Source organism: Primulina eburnea, chromosome 12 (genome assembly GCF_022965805.1).
Source record: "Primulina eburnea isolate SZY01 chromosome 12, ASM2296580v1, whole genome shotgun sequence".
NCBI classification, from domain to species: Eukaryota; Viridiplantae; Streptophyta; class Magnoliopsida; order Lamiales; family Gesneriaceae; genus Primulina; species Primulina eburnea.
The window spans coordinates 19,104,653-19,126,242 of record NC_133112.1 but is presented as its reverse complement, the minus strand read 5'-3'; the positions used below and the strand labels follow the sequence as shown (position 1 = coordinate 19,126,242).

The window sequence follows — 21,590 nt, the reverse complement described above, 5'->3', positions numbered from 1 at the left end:
TCGAATCTTGCAAAAAATTTATAAAAAATCAAAAGAAACCGAGAACTCCTCGGAAATGCAAATAAAAATCTAAATGAAAATTTTAATTATATATAATAAAAAAAGAAAAAGAAAAAGAAAAAGAAAAAGAAAATCGGATCTATATATATATATATATATATGGACAGAAAGGTCGGCCTGAAGACTCCGAGCGCAGATCTGCGAATCTTCGTTCCATAAAATTTAATTATATTCTGTTATTTGCAGATATTATTTACATTTATTTATGGAAAAGGAGAGTATAATGTATGAGAATGGAGGAGGAGGAGATTTTTACACAGCAACAATGGCTGTCGGATCATCGAGATCACTCCCGATTTCATCTCCTCCGTCCACCGCCGTCCCGGTTGGGACCAACGGTCGCCTTAATTACATACTACATCATGTCTCCAAATTCGATACCCTTGCCGGTGTCGCTATCAAATACGGCGTCGAGGTACCCGTGATTTTCGTTGATTTTATTTATTTATTTTTGTTAGTTCGCGCGATTTCTGATTATTCGTATGCGGTTTTGTTTTATATCTGTTTATTATGTTGTATTTGTATTTTTGCGGTGGGGAAAGGGAGAGAAAAGAAGTGCTGGTTTTCGTTTGTTTTATTAGCTTCGCGGACCAATGCACGTTGATTTCTAATTGTTTGTGCCCTGTTTTGATGGTTTGAGCCGCGGTGGATTCAATGTGGAAAAAATATTTACAAACGAGTAAGATATTATAATTGAACTAATACTTAAAAGTTACAAGGTTGATTTCTAGTACTAAACCCTCTGTTTTCTACTTGGCGATTCCTAGGTTACTGACTAGTTCTGCATGGGATATGGAATCCAGTGCAGCTGCGGGCATAATCTTTTTACAGTTTTATTTTGATACGGAAGGATGGTACTTCATACTTGTGTATTTACGTGTGTTCCTTTCGAGATTGGTTAGGTGTCTGATATTAAGAGGCAAAATGGGTTGGTGACGGATCTTCAAATGTTTGCTCTGAAAACGATTCAAATACCATTGCCAGGGAGACATCCCCCTTCCCCCTGCTTGCCCAATGCTCACGACATTCCTTATCGGTATATCTATTTCCAGTTCCTTTTGGTTTACTGTCCTTTTTTCTGCATTTACTGCCATACATTAACTCCTCGATAAAATGGCATAAAAAGATTAAAAACACGAGCCTGTTTTCTTCCACTATTTTGATGTGTCGGGAGAACTGCATTTGGGATAATTCATACCTCTCATGTTGGAAAATATTCTGCGAGAATTTTTAGGATTTGATTATTTCCTTTTCAAGTGTGAGTGCATTAACATCACTCAGAAAGCAATAATTGGTTGCAGATATCAGCTTTCTTGAATTTCTTGAGGTGCTTTTCATTGAATCTGATTTATTTCTTAATTTCTGATGTGCACAATGTCGCATGAAGATGCCTTTCTTGCAGTTTGAAACTATATATGTTATTCACATAGTTTTGTGGCTTTGGCCTTTTTGTATTATTATAGTTCTGAGAATTAAACTAAATCAAGGCGCTGATCATCCAAGCTTCAAGCTATGAACTGTCTAGATAATTGGTCTTCATTGCCCGTTGTGGTTGGCCATCATAGTTATGTGCCATATTTGGATTTGCATCATTCCATTTACCTGAAGACTGAAGTAGTTAGCATGACAAAGTTTTAAACATAAATCATTTTACTCATATAACCCTTTCAGTTTTCATATTATTTGTCGATTAAAATTATAAGCTATCAGAATAATTTAAGTATCAAAGTAAAATCTTAGTTAGAAAGTAGGAACTATTTACACCAGCGATGCTCTAATTCGGACCTAGGTGTTGGTATTGCATTAACCTTAGAGGATGTACCTGTGCTCAAATCTCTTATAATTTCCTGTCATTGATCTGTCAATTTATTGTGATAGTAAAGTTAACCAGTGAGCTGTGATAATTGTGTGGTGTACATATAGTTTATCTGTTTTTGGGTTTTGCTCTTCCTGTGTCCTGCTTCTTATGTTTGACTTTTGAGAATTGAAGTTTGCGTGGAACTGATTTCCCATTTGTGGTGCCGATTCTATATATTTTGGTGCATCAAAATTTCCAAAATAGTTGGTTTTCTTAGAGATATTTTTGCCAAGTTTTATCATTTTTGCCCCATCAGGTGGATATATCACCTGTATCATGACATCTACTATATTTGGCTTTTTCTTTCAGCTTTACTTCGATCATCACAAGATTACATGGTTGATCGAAATTACTGGTTAACTGGAGGTTTATTAACCTAGAAAGGATACTGTAGATTTTTAAAGTTTTCTAAATTGCATTCTTTCTTGTTTCCCAAATGAGCTGCTGTTGATTTGGCTTATCTTTGTTGGAGCACTGCACAACTCGTTATGTAATAATGCCATTGTGGTAGTTCTTCGATCCTATAAACAATGTCCTAGACATATATCAGATTCTTTTGTCTTAATGCGTCAGCTGATAGTCACCGTTGGAATCTAGAATTTTTGTACATCCCTATCTCACAAAAAAATTCAGTAGCTATTGATTAAATGGTCATGTAGTGGTTTTTAAGCTTGTTGTCTTTTTCACAGACCAAGCAGCTCTAAGCAGACCTCACCCAGCAACGGGCATTCTGATTTATTAGGTCCATTCCAATCACTAAAATTGGAATCTTCTTCTGAGCGGAAAGTCTCTCCGGCCATGAGCAGCTTGCAAGGTTATTACGGTCTTAGATATATAGATAAAAAAGCCACAGCAGAAGGCTTAGAAATGTCTGCGTACCCGAAAGGGGGAGCTCATTATCTAGAGGATGTGTCGTTCGCAAAATCTTCACCTATTTTGAATCCACCACTGAGTCATCATAGAAAAACAAAGAGCGTAGTCAATGGTTTTGTCACAGAGAAATCTAATCTGATCAATCAGGTCTTGTCACAAGACACTGAAGACAGCTACTCAGATAACTGGATCGTGAAGTTGGTGAAAAGTGATATAAAATCTGAAGAAGATTTTACCAGCCGTACACCAGAAAAGCTTCTAAAGGAGGAGAATAATAGTGGCAGTGCAATTTCGGTAGTCACAGGCAAAGGCTTGGCTCTCAGGGCTAAGTCAGCCAGCCGAACTGTGTCAGGAGGAGTCAATGCTGAAGCTGGTGGGCCTAACTCAGTTCCTTCAGGTTTGGGGGATTGTATGTTTTCTGATATTGACAATGGAGTTCGAAAATCATCAAGCACAACAAGTTTGGACGACTCAGATACCAGCACATTGTCATCCAGATGGCCTGCATCAAAGTGGAGCTTGAAGTCCGATTTTCAGGCTCTTTCTAATGCAGTAATAGCCAGACCTATCTTCGATGGCCTACCTAAACCAACGGGTCGGCGAAACAAAGCAGCCCTTGATTAGTCACATTTCCTGCAAGCTGTCTTTTCTTTTTCAATTCAACGAAATCTTGATCAGTCAGTGGGATCGAAACGAGGTTAAATAGAAAGTAAAGAAATAAACCTCTACAAAAATTGGATAGCACTTCAATTTAGTTTTGAAAGAACGATACGGACTTTGTGGGAGTTGAAGTTAATACTCATTTAAAGTTGACGATCGCCTAGTGAGTGAGACGTGTAAAGACAATCGGGGATAGATGGAATCCGTGATAGGAATTGTATATTACATACTCCAATCTATGTAATTTGGCAAGAAGGGGAAGGAGGAATTTGTTGTACCTAAATTTACCTGTCAATATATAATACAATGTCTTTACCTGGGAATAATGTTTAGTTTTCATTTTCTTCTGTCTTGTGATGTCTCGACAAGGGACTCTGGTACACATTTATACGTTGTAACGGCATCTTTCTTTCTTTTTTATTAAGGATGCGTGAGTAGTTCATTGTTCTAAGTTGTAATAATATTTATATAACATACAGTTAGGACACTATAAGGTCTAAAATACGATAACGTAATCCAAATACATGCAAATCTAAGAAAATTAGAAAATGTATAGTTAAATTATTTTAATTGCATAAATTTAATGTGATAGCCATGTTTATATGTATAAAGTAGGATTTTATATTAGAATGCATAAAATAGTGTTTTCAAGGGTTATTCGAGACGAGACCGAGGAAGGGAGAATGGAGATTGTAAAGAAAAAATATTTTTATTAAATAAATATTTTTAATTATTTAATATATGGTATAATTAGTATGTAATTTTCGAAAATGGTGTCTTTTGACATATTTTTACATGTCGAGTCGTATTTTAAACCGGTAAATGATTTTTTACGAATACAAAAACTTTTTGGAGACTCGGTTAATATTTTCGAAAATTTTCTTAAACAATTTTTTTTCCTACATTCTAATTGGTCTAATGAGCCAATTATACTAAGGTTTTTGTGCCCAATTGTCTACCGTGATATTTATATTGAAATCTTGAGTTTCCAAGCCTTAAACCTCTACTAACTCACGCTTAAACCATTGGAGACCTAGGGTTTTCTCTAACAACACATGCACACATACCTACACATTTAGGCTTCTACACGTAGACTTTGAATGGTAATAACGCAGCAAGGCTTTCTCCGTCGCTCTGACAAAGTTCCCTCGCATCTAGACTTGAATTTTCATGTGTGAATCACGCAAAGACACTGCTTTATTCTTTCTTTTCTCATCATTCATGCCATAATACGTGTGAATATATATGTTTGCATGAAAAATCCAATAGTATCATAGTATTTTCGTTTTTATGATATATACATGGAAAACTTGATTTTTTCTTGCATGATTTCTCATGGTTCTTGTTAAAGGGAAGGGGGCTGCCAGGTTAGGGATGGTTTGGTCATGATATATGGGCTGTATAAGAGTCTTGGTTGGGGCTGGACATGCCTGGAAGGGAAGGGAGGAGAGGTGATGTGAAACCTAGGGTTTTCATGGGATAGGGTTCGACCAAGGGGCATGCAAGGGATATGGGTCGTGAGCGATGAATGGGCTGCATCCTGGTGACCTAGGAGGGCTATGTGGTAATCCTAGAGAGGGCGGATCCATGCTAGTTCGATGGTTGGGGCTGGAGCCGCTCGACTTGGACGCACAAACTTGAGGCACACGGGTTTGAGGCCTTTTCATGCAAGGCGTGTTAGGCTGGTCCAAATGGGTCTTAAGGGGTTTTGTCTAGGTCCTAGGATGGTTGGTTAGGTCTGGTCTCGTTCGTTAAGGCCTATGATCGAAGAACATGGAATGGTTAGGGCTAAGGTTTGATGGATTGGGTGCAGAAATTTCCAGCAGGTTTCTAAGCATTTCCAAGGGTTCTAATTGACTTGGATTGAGTTGAAAGGGGTCTGGTTAGGTGTTAGGAAGATATGATTAAAGTTTGGTTAAGATTCGTGTTGATTCGGGTTAAAACCGAGACTTTTGTTCAAGTTTTAAGATGAATTACAGAATTTAGTCAAGAGGCTTAATTTTACGTCTGAGAAATGTTTATGAGAGTATTTTAAAATGTTATGGTAAGTTTGGATGGATTCATGTCAAATTTTTAAGGTCCAGGGATAAAATGAGAAAATTAGGGTTTCAAGGGAAAAACAGTCATTTTACACATGAAAAATATTAGGAGTCCTGGCAGTGTCCTGATAACTGTAATGAATGTTAAAATGTCTATTTTGAAAGGTTATGGAATATTATGATGGAAAATGATAAATTTTAAAAGACGTGTTGTGTTGTATGCTTGGTTTAAAAGAAAATGATATTTATGCATGTATTTTTTATAAAGTAATGGAAACGATGAAAATGTTTTGAATGAAGTGACTTTATTATGACGGTAATGAAATTGGGATTCGTGAGGGACAAAGCCCCAGTGAAACCCCTTTACAAGAAAAATCCCCGTGGGATCCCAACACTGAATTTCCACAGGCCAAGGTCTAGTAACGGAAAAGTGGTTGCTGGTGTCCCTGCCAACTATAGGCCATGGCACATAATGGAAAAGTGGTTACTTTAGCCTCGCCGACTGGTACCATGGTTATAGTTGAGATTGATCAATTGACGGAAGGATGAAAGGATAGTCAAAATTAATGAACGGATTTCACTCCAAAGGAAATGTATATGTATATGTAGGGGTGTTCAAACTTCGGATAAAACCGAAAAAACCAAAAATCCAAACCGAAAAAACAGAACACTAAACCGAACCGAAAACCGAATTTTATAATTCGGATATAAATGTTAAAACCGAAATTAATTTGGTTCGGTTTCGGATTATAAATGTCAAAACTGAACCGACTGAAAAAACCGAAATTTAATTAAATTAATAATGTTATTTTTATTTAATATTATTTATTGAGATGATATTAGTGAATGAAGAATTATTTTGAATAATACTTAGTTGATTATTGTTTATGTAATTCATTTGTACTTTATATTTAAATATTTTACTAAGAAATCATTTAAAAAGATAACATATTATATTTTATAATATCTTTATATTGTTAGTTTAAATAATTGTATCAAAACCGAAATAACCGACCGAAATAACCGAACCATTTCGGTAGAAAAACCGAACCGAACCGAACCGAAGAAAAATGGTTCGGATATCAGATTATATATTTGTAAAATCGAAAACCGAAAACCGAAAAACCGAAATAAAAAACCGAAAATCGAACCGAACCGACCGATGAACACCCCTATGTATATGTTTATGATGAAAGGAAAAGTACATGATGAAAGGAAATGTTTAAAGTTATGCATGTTCATGCTAACGATATTTTATTAAATTTATTTTCACTATTGAGTGTGGATGTACAAGTATTATTTGTTATAACGGTTAAGACGTGCTGAGTTATTAGATTCACTAGTTATGAATGATGCAGGTGATGATATTTCTGTTGAGACAGGAGACTGATGATGCATTGACCCGAAGACCTTGTTAGTTTTTCTGCACAGTTATGATTTTACAGTACTTCAAATATTTTGATGACGTTTATGCGAAAGAGTGGTTTTTGAGAGGATTTATGACGTTCATGCTACTTTTGAAAAATGCTAGTTTTAGGTTTGGTTTTGTGGGGACCCGGACGCTAATCAAGTTCTTAATCATCATTGGGACTAATTAATCAATTATAAAACAGGGTCTAAAAATTTTTCTTTTTAAATTGCGGAACGTAGGTGAAATAAAACATATATACATCTCAGTATATAAAATACAAATCCTCTATTACAAAACATTTATTCAAACTAGAGTTTAACAACTAATGTCAAGTGTTCAAACCCTATCTCAGATCAAAGTCCGAAGTCTCCACTCTAACTCGATCTCTCCTCATCTCCTCGACCCTGAACCTGTCCCACCTGTTGTCAAGTACACATACAGACAAGACAACAGCAGGATAAACCGGTGAGAATAACTCCCAGTATAAATCAATGAAACATGCAATCATATAACAAATATAAAGCATGTAATCAGGTATCAACAATATGTAACGAATCTGAAACATAATCTATAACACACTGTCAACTATACTCGTAGCTACAAAATTCAGACTAGACTCAATCCTAGTCTAGGGATCTCGGTTCCAGACGTCGGTCTGCATATATCGACTAACAGTAATAGAAAAGACTCCAGTTCTATCCACGCCGATATAGTATCAATTAACAGTAATAGAAAAGACTCCAGTTCTATCCACACCGATACAGTATCGATTAACAGTAATAGACGAAGCCCTGATTCTATTCACATTGATATATTATCGATTACCAGTAATATAGCAAGCCCTGATTCTATTCACATTGATATGATATCGATTACCAGTAATAGAACAAAGTCCGATTCTATCCACATCGATATAACATCGATTAACAGTAATAGAAGGAACAATGAATCTATCCACATCGATATAATATCAATCAACAGTAATAGAAGAAGCTATACATCTATCCACATCGATATAATATCAATCAACAGTAATAGAATAAGCTATACATCTATCCACATCGATAACCAACCATCCAGTGACAGACTTTGGCACCACCGCCAATACACCATCTTATGACATCGTGCAATGTGCCCGTGGCGATCCCACCACTAACGGCACTTCTGTCATAAGATTACTCTTCTAATACAGATTACTCTTCTAATACCTGTAATCTATAACTCAAGAAAACAAGTATATCAATCAATCAATGCAAATATCAATGCAATAAAGTAAAGTATGTGATTTAGGGAAACCCAAGTCTAAACCGACTCAAGTCCATCTCCCAATACCACATTGACTTATACCTTTGTCTTCATGATCTGACGAAGACGAAGACTCCATTTCACGTCTGTCCAGGTCAATCTGAATTCACAATATCGAATAGACTGTGTCAATCTACAGCTCAATTCAAAGCCTGTTTTGATCAATATCGAATCAAGACACAATCCAATTCATATCGACAATATCACGATATAATTACAATCAATACTGAGTCTGGTCAATATCAATTCACTGATGTTTCGACGGTATAATAATACAATCTCAGTAACCCCGTCAATCCCAACATCACAGATATAATACAACAACTCATAATCAATATTAAATTCTATATCAATTCTGTGCAATCCCGCCATCTCGGCAATACAACCTCAGTACAAACAAATCAACAACTCATCTGATCCCAATCTGACTAATATCAATATATCCAGTGATACAGTACAAATCAGATATCAATTCCAGTATCACAAAATCAATAATACCATGATTCTGATATCAATTCAGTATAATTACAATCGAATAAGCTCTGAAAATTCATAACAATTCCATACACAGTCCGTTCTTCAATCTGACTTCAGATATACGATGTCTACTATGTCAAGAGCATCCTATCTAACTCCTATTCAATTTAGACAATATCATAAATTCAAAACATGTCTAAACGTAGCAAAACTTACGTCCAGTTGTAGTCTACGTTGATAGGAACTCGGTACTGAAGTCGGATTTAAAATCTGATGGACGGATTTTGCATAAATCGTAATCTAAAATGTCACGGAGAATTTCCTTAAAATCCCTCGATTCCTCTTTCTTTTTCTGAGAATTATCGTATGTCTATACATATATATATATATATATATATATATATATATATATATATATATATATATATATATATATATCCATGCATGTATAAGGCAACGTGTCCCGCTCCTTGATGCAGCACGTCTCGCGCATATGCGCGGCATCACTCGCGCATATGCGCGAGACACAATTCTTCAGCGCGTGTGTCTCGGCACTCCCTCGCGCATATGCGCGACACTCTACCGCGCATGTGCGCCGAGGGCTCTGGAGTTTCCGCGCATATGCGCGCTGCTCGTCCGCGCATGTGCGTCGAGGGCTCTGGACGCTCCGCGCATGTGCGCGCTGTGAAGTCGCGCATGTGCGCGCAGGCTTCTGCCCTGCTCGCGCATGTGCGCTCCATTCCATCGCGCATGTGCGCCAACTCATTTCTTTGCACACACAATCTACACCTTTCTCATGTGTTTTGGTCCGATCCGTTCCGTCTATATTTACCGTAATTAATTAATAAATCATTTCAGATTAATTCCAGATTATGGTAATCATACCCAAATCATTTCAGATTACGGTAATTAAATTCTTGGGCATTACAGGTTTCACGTTTGCTATTTTATTGCTTTTACTGCAGGTATTATTGATGTATATTTAAGATGTATATATATATATATATATATATATTTATATATATATAGGGACGTTTCAGTTAGTATCAGAGCAACGTTCTTGTAAAAGTTTGTGCCACCGCCAGTTCATAAAGCTCAATCGCCAACCTTGAGTCTGTAAGTTTAAATTCTTAAATGATTTTAATTATGGCACATGTATGTTTACATGGTTTAAATGCTTAAGTTACATGTTCAAATGCTTTTTGAAGTTAATTAGCATTTTTGATTAAGTCGCTCGATAATTTTGATCCATATATGGAAAATGGTTAAAAGCTTAAATTTAATTGCTTGTAGGTTACGTATATAATTTGGACTCCATTTAGATATATACCTTCTAGAAATGCACTTAGTACTGATATATAGGCTAATACTCATGAGGAACATAGAGAGCATGCGCAGCAACCTCCCAAGGGGATGCCGCTACTCGAGTGCTAGAGGGCATGACACGTTTCTTTGAGCAGCAGTGTAATAGCCGAGCCCGGTGTACGGTACGGTTTAAGTTTTGTATGTTTATTTGGGCTATGTGATTAGATGTTTAGAGTTGTGTTTTGGGCCATAGTATTATTGGTTATTATTTTATTGAGGTGTTAGTTGGTGTTGATTGTTCGTTTCAGCGTTTCAGATCGATTTTTGTTGATTGAGTACTGTTCATTGCCGTGGCTTGAGTGCACCCGCGCTCTTAGAGGAGTGCCCCCGCGGTGTACTATTCATCATTTTGGATTTGGAAGGCCGGTGGCATCACCGCACCCGCGGCAGTGCAAGGACCGCACCCGCGGTATTGGCAGCACCGCACCCGCGGTCATCGTGCATGGAATTTATTTGTTGTGCCGTGAGCTTAGCGCACCCGCGGTGCTTGTGGCAGCGCACCCGCGGTATAAGTATGGGCGAGATATTTAGTTGCTTTTTGGGAGTGGTTGGCCATACTTTCCCTTATCTTTTCCCTTCCAACTCGTTTTCTCTCCATTTGCAAGGGTTTTCATCCATTTCTTTAGCTTCCTACCTTTGATTCTTGGATTTGTTTGGATTTCCGACTTGAGATCGAGGTTCACCTTGGTGCTAGGAAGCTTAGGTAAGTTTTTGGTTGAGTTCTATCATGGTTTTTGGTAATGAGATGTTATAGGTTGTTGTTATTGTTGGTTTAATGGATTATTTGACTTGAGTTTGTGGTTATAGAGTTGATTTTGGTATTATTTATGGGTTATTGTTGTAGGTGGTGTACCAAGAGTTAGTTTGGAGGTGTTTTATTGGTTGCAAGTGGAATTTCATCCTTTGTGCTCACATGATGTTATATGTATTGTGTTTTAAAGGTTTTAATGTGATATTCCCTTCAATTGATTCATTGTTATGTATTGATTCCATTGCTATGTTTATTGGAGACAATTGATGTATCAACTATTGTTAAAAGGGAATATAAGAGAAAAGATAGAGATTGTAAAACGACGGCTTTAAATGCTATTCAGAGTTCAAATGTTTTATTGGATTGATTGAATCATAGTCAGAGCATTGCATGCAATTAGTTGATCAACAACCATAGGCTTTTATCCCTCACAGTTATCGATTTATATCGATGGGATATTTGCACCCACAGTCAGAGATACTATTGATTTCAATCCAACCTAGAGAAAAGAGAAATACCATCGTATTGCTATCTATTGCTATTGCTATTGCTACAGTTATTGCTATATTATTCATGTTTCAGAGTTGATGGTATTTATGATTTCAAAGTCATGTTTTACGGAGTATATTGTATCATTGCTATGTTAGAGTTCCACTTGCTGAGATTTATTCTCATTTTAGTTATTTTCATGTGATGCAGTTAAGAGTGACCGACCAGGACAGTGATCGTGGATGGGGGTCATATGCATACACCGTTGGAAGGAAGATTATTTTGTATCATTTTGGGACATGATCATAGAAATGATTGTTTTGCATTTTGTATATCATTTGAATGATCATGTATTTATTTTGTAAACATTTTATGAAATGTATTTTGAAACTCCTTCCATATTTTAAAAGAAAATTTGAAATTCCGCTGTATTATTTCAATGTTACGGGTCAGGGTGTCACATTTAGTGGTATCAGAGCAGTGTTTTTCGGACCAATGCATATGACTTCGTCTACTTTCAACTGTCCGGGTATGTTTTCTTTGCATCTATCTATTCATTGTTATCTATTGATTGGTGTCTTGTGAGCAATTGTATAGTATGCCACCTAAGAGGAAAGCAGTAGAGGGTGTGGATAGTTCTTCCTCTAGAGTTGTCGACGAGTTCGGCAAGTTGCTTAAGGAGCAGGCCAAGGTGCATAGCGAGCAGATTCAGCAGCTCATTCGTATGCAAGGTACTGGACAGGGTAGAGGCCAAGGTAGAGTTCCAGTTGCTCAGGTTGTTGGCACTGATGCCGTCTTTTCTGCTTTCAAGAGAATGGATCCACCGGAATTCGCAGGTAGCACCGATCCTTTAGTTGCTGTCGAGTGGGTCAAGGCTTTAGAGGCGATCTTCGATCATCTCCAGTACGAGGACAAAGGCAGGATCAGTTGTGCCGTTTTCATGTTGGTTAAGGCTGCCCGCATTTGGTGGAATGCGACCAAGGTTGGTGTGACTGTTGCGACATTGAAGTGGTCAGAGTTCACAGACTTGTTCTACGACAAGTATTTCCCCGATGCCCTTAGAGCGAGGAAGGTTACGGAGTTCTTGGAGCTTCGTCAGGGGAGCATGGATGTCGGTCAGTATATTCTCAAGTTTGAGGAGGGTTGCTTGTTTGCTCCTTACATTGCTTCCAATGACAAAGATAAAGGCGCTCATTTCATTCGAGGCCTTAGAGCTGAGATTCGTCGTGATATCAACATGTCCAAGGCCGTTACTTTCAAGGAGATTGTGTCCAAAGCATTATTGGCCGAGCAAGATGAGAAGGATATCACCAGAGAGAGACAGGAGAGGCACCAAGCTGTTGCTCAGAGAGGCCAGGGCTCGAATCAGAGGGGCAGGGATCGTTTCAAAGGCAAGGGCAAGATGGAGTCGAGTCCTAGACCACCGCCAGTTTCAGTTGATCCCGAGAAGCCACTGTGTCCTAAGTGTGGCAAGCATCATCGAGGAGAGTGCAGATTTGGCACTCATACCTGTTATCGTTGTGGCACGGCAGGCCACGTTGCCAGAGATTGTCCACGAGGAGCTAGCCAAGGGAAGGTGCAGGGTCGTATCTTTTCGATGACTAAGGAAGGTATTAATCATGATTCTTCATTGATCTCTAGTACTATTTTGATTTCAGGCAGAGTAGCTACGACTTTGATAGATACTGGTGCTACTCATTCTTTTATGTCTGAATTGTTTTTGAGATCGTTGGGTATAGTTCCTTCTGTTCTTTCCCTCCAGCTTAGTGTTGTTTTGCCTTCGGGAGATGTCTTGTGCCCGACATCGATTGTGTTTGCGTGCCCTGTTCGTATTGAGGAGCGAGTTGTCTTCGCTGATTTGATTGTTATCCCTATTTTTGCCTTTGATGTTATTCTTGGCATGGATTGGCTTTCGACTTACCGTGTAGTTATCGATTGTGTTGCTAAGAAGATGACTTTTGCAGATGATGGCCAGGGAGGAGTTCTCGCCAGCACAGGTACTTCGCTGGTCCTTCCTTTTATTTCTTGTCTTGAGGCTGAGAAGTTGATATGTAGAGGTTGTGATGTGTTTCTGGCTTCTATTGTGGATGTGGATAGACTGATTAAGTTGAATATAGATGATATCGATGTTGTGAGGGAGTTTGCTGATGTGTTTGAGGATGATGTTCCGGGTTTGCCGCCGGATAGAGATGTTGAGTTTGTGATCGATTTAGCTCCAGGTACGGTTCCTATTTCTAAGGCTCCGTACCGTATGGCTCCTACCGAGATGAAGGAGTTGAAGGCGCAATTGCAGGATCTAGTGGACAAGGGTTTCATTCGACCGAGTTCTTCGCCTTGGGGAGCTCCGGTTCTTTTTGTCAAGAAGAAGGATGGTTCTTTGCGTCTGTGTATCGACTACAGAGAGCTCAACAAAGTGACTGTCAAGAACAAGTATCCGTTGCCACGGATAGACGATTTGTTAACAGCTTCATGGCGCCACTGTCTTTTCGAAGATTGATCTTCGGTCTGGCTACTATCAGTTGAGGGTTAGGGAGTCCGATATCCCTAAGACAGCGTTCCGGACCAGGTATGATCACTATGAGTTTCTCGTGATGTCTTTTGGTCTGACCAATGCCCCTTCAGTCTTCATGGATTTGATGAACCGTGTGTTAAAGCCTTATCTGGATAGCTTTGTCATTGTCTTCATCGACGATATCTTGATCTATTCCAAGACCAGAGAGCTTCATGCAGAGCATCTCAGAGTGGTTTTTCAGTTGTTGGGAGAGAAGAGGTTGTTTGCCAAGCTGAAGAAGTGTGAGTTTTGGCTGGATCAGATTTCTTTCCTAGGCCATGTTGTTTCGAGGGATGGCATTGCTGTTGATCCGTTGAAGATAGAGGCGATTCAGAATTGGCCTATTTCTATTACTGTTTCAGAGGTACGCAGTTTCCTTGGTTTGGCGGATTACTATCGTCGTTTCATTTCAGATTTTTCCAAGATTGCCCTGCCATTGTCCAATCTGACGAGGAAGACTGTGAAGTTCGAGTGGTCCATCGATTGCCAGAGTGCATTCCAAGAGCTGAAGGATAGATTGACGACAGCTCCTGTTCTTTCATTGCCCAGTGGTTCTGAGGATTTCGTTGTCTATACCGATGCGTCGAAGAGAGGCCTTGGTGCAGTGCTGATGCAGCGAGGTAAGGTCATTGCCTATGCTTCTCGCCAGTTGAAAGACTATGAGAAGAATTATCTGATGCACGATTTTGAGCTAGCAGCTGTGGTTTTCGCCCTGAAGATTTGGAGACATTATCTGTATGGCGAAAAGAGTGAGATCTTCACAGACCACAAGAGTTTGAAGTATCTGTTTTCGCAGAAAGAGCTCAATATGCGACAGAGGAGGTGGTTAGAGCTTGTCAAAGATTATGATGTGACGATCAGTTACCACCCAGGGAAAGCGAATGTTGTGGCCGATGCTTTGAGCCGTAAATCGAGTGCTTCTTTGAGTTCTTTGATTCAGAGGCCATTGTTGATGGACTTGCATCGAGAGGATATTTCTTTGGTAGTTCCGGGAACCATTGCTCGCCTTTCAGCGTTGGTCATTCGGACTACTTTGACGGTCAGGATCCGTAGAGAGTAGGCGACTGATTTACAGTTGTCAGAGTTGAGAGCTAGAGCTAAGGAGAGGGTAACTCAGAGTTTGGTTCGAATGGTGACGGTTTGGTGACTTTCAGAGGCCGTATTTGTGTTCCTGTTGGCGATGATATTCGACTGAGACATTCTGACAGAGGCTCATACCGTGCCATATTCGATTCATCCAGGCAGTACGAAGATGTATCAGGATCTTCGTCGACTCTATTGGTGGCCAGGTATGAAGAAAGATGTTGCTTTGTTCATTTCTCAGTGCCTTACTTGTCAGCAGGTGAAGATTGAGCACCAGAGACCTGCTGGGACATTGCTATCTTTGCCGATTCCTCAGTGGAAGTGGGAGCACATAACGATGGATTTCGTGTCTGGTCTTCCCAGAGTTCAGAGAGGTTATTATTCCATTTGGGTCATCGTTGATCGATTGACCAAGTCAGCGCACTTTCTCCCAGTCAAGACGACGTACTCCATGAATCAGTATGCCGAGGATTATATTGCAGAGATTGTTAGACTTCATGGTGTGCCTGTGTCGATTGTGTCTGATCGTGACCCCAGGTTTACTTCAGAGTTTTGGAAGAGTCTGCACAGAGCTATGGGTTCGCGGTTAGCGTTTAGTACAGCTTATCACCCTCAGAGCGACGGTCAGTCAGAGAGAGTCATTCAGATTCTTGAGGATTTGCTCAGAGCTTGTACTATTGATTATTCAGGTAGCTGGGATTCTATGTTGCCTTTGGTGGAGTTCACGTACAACAACAGCTACCAGGCGACGATTGGCATGGCACCGTACGAGGCTCTTTATGGCAGGAAGTGCAGATCCCCTTTGTTTTGGGATGAGGTTGGAGAGAGGAAGATGTTGGGTCCCGAGTTGGTCCAGCAGACAGCCGATGTTGTTGCAGTTATCCGTGAGAGGATGAAGACTGCTCAGTCGAGGCAGAAGAGTTATGCAGATGTTCGTCGTAGACCTTTGCAGTTCGAGGTTGGCGATCATGTATTTCTGAAGATTGCACCTCTCAAGGGTGTGATGCGATTTGGCAAGAAGGGCAAGTTGAGTCCGAGATTTATTGGCCCTTTTGAGATCTTGGACATAGTTGGTGACAGAGCCTACAGATTAGCCCTACCGCCCGATCTTGATAGAGTCCACAATGTGTTTCATGTTTCGATGCTCAGGAAGTATATTGCAGATCCTTCCAATGTTCTTCACCATGAGCCATTGGACTTGACGCCGAATTTGACGTACCAAGAGATTCCGGTCCAGATTTTGGATCGCACAGTTAGAGTATTGAGGAACAAAGAGATCGGCATCGTTAAAGTCCTTTGGAGGAACCATTTGATCGAGGAGGCCACGTGGGAACCAGAGGATGAGATGAGAGAGAAGTATCCTGAGTTGTTCGTGCAGTGACGTCAATTTCGCGGACGAAATTCCTCTAAGGAGGGGAGATTGTAATAGCCGAGCCCGGTGTACGGTACGGTTTAAGTTTTGTATGTTTATTTGGGTTATGTGATTAGATGTTTAGAGTTGTGTTTTGGGCCATAGTATTATTGGTTATTATTTTATTGAGGTGTTAGTTGGTGTTGATTGTTCGTTTCAGCGTTTCGGATCGATTTTTGTTGATTGAGTACTGTTCATTGCCGTGGCTTGAGTGCACCCACGCTCTTAGAGGAGTGTCCCCGCCGGTGTACTATTCATCATTTTGGATTTGGAAGGCCGTGGCATCACCGCACCCGCGGCAGTGCAAGGACCGCACCCGCGGTAGAGACCGCACCCGCGGTATTAGCAGCACCGCACCCGCGGTCATCGTGCATGGAATTTATTTGTTGTGCCGTGAGCTTAGCGCACCCGCGGTGCTTGTGGCAGCGCACCCGCGGTATAAGTATGGGCGAGATATTTAGTTGCTTTTTGGGAGTGGTTGGCCATACTTTCCCTTATCTTTTCCCTTCCAACTCGTTTTCTCTCCATTTGCAAGGGTTTTCATCCATTTCTTTAGCTTCCTACCTTTGATTCTTGGATTTGTTTGGATTTCCGACTTGAGATCGAGGTTCTCCTTGGTGCTAGGAAGCTTAGGTAAGTTTTTGGTTGAGTTCTATCATGGTTTTTGGTAATGAGATGTTATAGGTTGTTGTTATTGTTGGTTTAATGGATTATTTGACTTGAGTTTGTGGTTATAGAGTTGATTTTGGTATTATTTATGGGTTATTGTTGTAGGTGGTGTACCAAGAGTTAGTTTGGAGATGTTCTATTAGTTGTAAGTAGAATTTCATCCTTTGTGCTCACATGATGTTATATGTATTGTGTTTTAAAGGTTTTAATGTGATATTCCTTTCAATTGATTCATTGTTATGTATTGATTCCATTGCTATGTTTATTGGAGACAATTGATGTCTCAACTATTGTTAAAAGGGAATATAAGAGAAAAGATAGAGATTGTAAAACGACGACTTTAAATGCTATTCAGAGTTCAAATGTTTTATTGGATTGATTGAATCATAGTCAGAGCATTGCATGCAATTAGTTGATCAACAACCATAGGCTTTTATCCCTCACAGTTATCGATTTATATCGATGGGATATTTGCACCCACAGTCAGAGATACTATTGATTTCAATCTAACTAGAGAAAAGAGAAATACCATCGTATTGCTATCTATTGCTATTGCTATTGCTACAGTTATTGCTATATTATTCATGTTTCAGAGTTGATGGTATTTATGATTTCAAAGTCATGTTTTACAGAGTATATTGTATCATTGCTATGTTAGAGTTCCACTTGCTGAGATTTATTCTCATTTCAGTTATTTTCATGTGATGTAGTTAAGAGTGACCGACCAGGACAGTGATCGTGGATGGGGGTCATATGCATACACCGTTGGAAGGAAGATTATTTTGTATCATTTTGGGACATGATCATAGAAATGATTGTTTTGCATTTTGTATATCATTTGAATGATCATGTATTTATTTTGTAAACATTTTATGAAATGTATTTTGAAACTCCTTCCATATTTTAAAAGAAAATTTTAAATTCCGCTGTATTATTTCAATGTTACGGGTCAGGGTGTCACAAGCAGGCTCTGAGGCTACAACATGATATGTATGATCTGTTCAGGAGGCTGGGTCCAAAGGAGTTTTCAGGTACTATCGACCCATTTTTTGCTGAGATTTTAATTAGATCCCTTTTGGTGCATTTCCGCTATCTGAATATGGAGGATGATGATCGAGTCATGTGTGCTACTTATATGCTGCGGGATGATGCTTCTCTTTGGTGGGAAGGTGTAAAACCCGTTAAATCAGACTACGTATAAGTCATGCATAATTTCTATTATTTAAATTAAAAATGATTTCTTTATTTTTTAGACATTTTAAAGTTATTTAGTCTTGATTATTTATTTTAAGTCGCATTAGTATAGTTTTATCTTTTCAGTTAAATAAGTGAGGCCGGATTGGAGTTGGAGTACGAAGGTAAAATTTAATACTAAGAAAACATTCCTAGAATTTATTTAAGATAAGTAATAAGTTATTTTAATGTAAAAGGATGTTTAAAGGATTTATTTAATTAATTTGAGGTAAATAGCAAATAAGTTCTTTTAGGTTCAATAATTGATTTATTAATTCTCTAAAATACTTAATGGGTAGATAAAACTTTAAAGATTTAAAATACAAGATTTAAGCAATATTTTACCCTATTTTATTCATAGAATTTCGGCCACCTCATTCTTAGAAGATTTAATTTTTGGCTACTCACCATTTTAATATCTTTCCTTATCCTTTTCTTGGTATGATAATCTCTCACCTTTTAATCAACAAAAAAATTATTAATTAAGCAATTCCCTACCCTCATTTTTTTTTATAAGAAATCGGCCACCACACTTGGAAGATTTGAGTAATTTTAGTAACTCTCTATCGATATCTTTCCTTAAACATTTCATGGCATAGTTAATTACCTCATTTTAAATCATCAATAATTAAACAATTAAGCAATTTTCTCCCTTGTATTTGATAGAAGAAAAAATCGGCCACTCACCATGAAATCAAATCAAATCATAGCAATTTCCTTATCTCACAAACACTAGGATAGAAAAGATTTTATCTTGCCATTCAAACTCTCATTTAATTGATAACCTTCCCATTCATTCCTAGACATTTCCCTCACCCAATATTCTCGAAAACTCTGAACATTTCAGCAAGAAAAATCGTGAGGTGCTTGAGAGAAAATAAGAGAGAAAAACAAGTAAGAAAAGAGGACTCCGTCTCCGCCGCGTCGCGTCGTCGTATTGATTTGTTTTCGTTTCAAACAAATCCAAGGCATGTCTATATCATTCATTTCTCTACAGTCAAGCCATATAGGTATTTTAAGCATCACATATGCATGATTTGTATATCAAAAACCGAAATTTATGTCAAGAAATTTTTCGAAATATGTACAGAATTTTTTTTGGCTCTTCACTTGTGCACCTCACGGTTTTGATGTGTTTATGGTTTCAGGGTTGGCTCGATTTCCAGGGGCTCAAGGTTGCTTATAGAAATGATATAGGGTGTGCTAGGAAGGTGTTAGTCCGTTGGTTAAAGCCTTCCCCCCCAGCAACTCGTCCATGGTGCATTTCGTGTCTCGAAATTCTGGTTTTCGGTTTGTACAGGGAGGTTTGAATCTTGGTTGGCTTTTGGGCCTGTAATCATGATTGGAACCATTCCTTGACATGTCTAGGACGTGATCAAGATGCCCTTTCATGGTTTGGTTCATGTCCCCATCGGTTTTGAAAAATAAAACAAGAACAGCGCCCCATCGGTATTCATTTTTCTGGTTTTGGTTGTGTATGTTGAGTTTTGAATTTATGGTGTCAAGTGGGTTGTGGTTGGCTTCCAGCCCTTAGCCATGACTCATGCAACACCTTAGAATGTCTAGCATGGACCATGGTTAACCTCATAGCCATTGGATCCTTCATTTGACAGCGAAACAAGCAACACCCCCACGCGTGCCATGTGTGTGTTCTCGGGTGAAGCTTGTATTGTCGTAGGTGTTGGCTTGGATTGTGGTTGGCCTAGGGCCCTTAGACATGGTTCAAGACATACCTTAGGATGTCGATAAGCGGCTCTGGTAAGTGGTTCAAGCCCAATGGTCATTAGCCTTGCAAACGACGCAAGGAAGTTGCTGTAATTTTCTTGACAGCAACTTTGTGCTTGGGTTCAGAGGCTCGTTTGAGTTCTTGGTTGGCTTTTAGTCTATGGCCTTGGACTTGATAGTTCTTTATTGAGTTAGGAAGGTCATGTTTTTTGCCGTTTGTGATTTTGTTAAGTTTAGTGGTCGTACGAGAAATTACGGTGCAATGTGCCAAAGTGACTCTCGAAAGAGCGTTTCATGATTTTGGCCTCCATGCACCATTTTCGTGTATTACAGCCCTTGATATATATTTTTTTCATCATTTTAGGTGTATTTTAATCATGACTAAATGATGATTCGATGTTGGTTCGGGTTGGTACGGAGTCATGGTTAAATATTAAGTTTGTTTGGCGTAATAGTCTCGTTTTTAGTTCGATTTTTGATATGTTGGTCAAGTTAAGTTTATTTGCATATTCCTCATGTTAGAATTAGGTCGCAGCGAGCCTGGGAACTGTAACGCCCCGAAAATTTTAAGGTCCACGTAAACCACATGCATGCAATTATTAAATTCTCTTGTATTTTGATTAAATATTTTAATTGCATTAATTAATTATGTTGTACATAATTGCATGTTTAAAATATATTTTCTACATTGTTGCATTAAAATGTATTTTTAAAAGGTTATTCGAGTTGCGATCGAGGAACGGAGACCGAGGGTTGAAAAATAGAAAACGATTTTTATTAAATAATTGTTTCTAACTATTTTAAATATGGGTGATGCTTTTTCTTATTTTTGAAAATATGGGGTTTTGAGGTGATTTTATACGTCGGGACGTAAATTTTATCGGTGTTGGTTTTTCAACAAAAATACGAACTTCTTGGCAACCCGGCTAATAAATTCACAAACTTATTTAAGCAAAATTATTTCTAAAATTTTAATTAAGCTCTAATGGGCCTAATTTACCTACTTAATGGGCCTAAGCCTTATTAGTGACTTAATTAACTATTTAATGTTTTAAACTCCACCTCAAACCCTTCACTTTGCATCATAAACTCACGCCACCCACTATTTTGAAAAATCTGAAATTCTCTCCCAATCTCACCATAGCACACGGCACACACCATCACTAATTTGAAGAAGAAATTTCGAAGGTTCAAGCAAAAGTTCAAGCCAAGGTGTCCCTCCGTTCTTCGTCGTCAACGGATTTTCGTGCGTAAATTACGCAAAGGCACGCCTATTCTTTCTTTCTACAAAACCATCAACACATCATATTATCAGATTTATGCATGAAAAGTTTTAGAAAAACAAGTGACACTTGCATTAATTTTCGTTTCTATGAAAGCCGTGAGTTTCAAGCATGATTATGATTCCAACTTTGTTTGTTTATATGTATATACGGGCTGCCATGATATAGGAGGGGTCTAAGCATAATTTTACACGGTATTAGAGCCCTAAAACTCCACCTAAAACACCACACACACGAAGGTAACAAACTGGAATCATAGTGCTGTCATAGGACTCATGGGGTTCGGTTTTTAAGTGTAAGAGGTTGGGCTTGGTTCGGTTGGGACCAGGGGCTAGCCAGGGCCGTGG

General features: G+C 38.8%; 1 protein-coding gene across 1 annotated transcript; it reads left to right on the top strand.

The window, feature by feature from the left end:
* Nucleotides 1–158: 158 nt before the first annotated feature.
* Nucleotides 159–3,802, top strand: LOC140808241 (uncharacterized). Its single transcript, XM_073165315.1, has 3 exons — nt 159–475; nt 963–1,096; nt 2,608–3,802. Exons 1-3 carry the CDS (start codon nt 266–268, stop codon nt 3,413–3,415), a joined length of 1,152 nt encoding a protein of 383 aa, XP_073021416.1. The 5' UTR covers nt 159–265; the 3' UTR covers nt 3,416–3,802.
* The last annotated feature ends 17,788 nt before the right edge of the window (nt 3,803–21,590 follow it).

Bases quoted from the DNA above. Each gene is read 5' to 3' on its own strand.
- LOC140808241 (XM_073165315.1), top strand. From the start codon at position 266: ATGGAAAAGGAGAGTATAATGTATGAGAATGGAGGAGGAGGAGATTTT. The intron at 476-962 runs GTACCCGTGATT...GAGATTGGTTAG, and splicing joins CTATCAAATACGGCGTCGAG to GTGTCTGATATTAAGAGGCA. The intron at 1,097-2,607 runs GTATATCTATTT...TCTTTTTCACAG, and splicing joins GCTCACGACATTCCTTATCG to ACCAAGCAGCTCTAAGCAGA.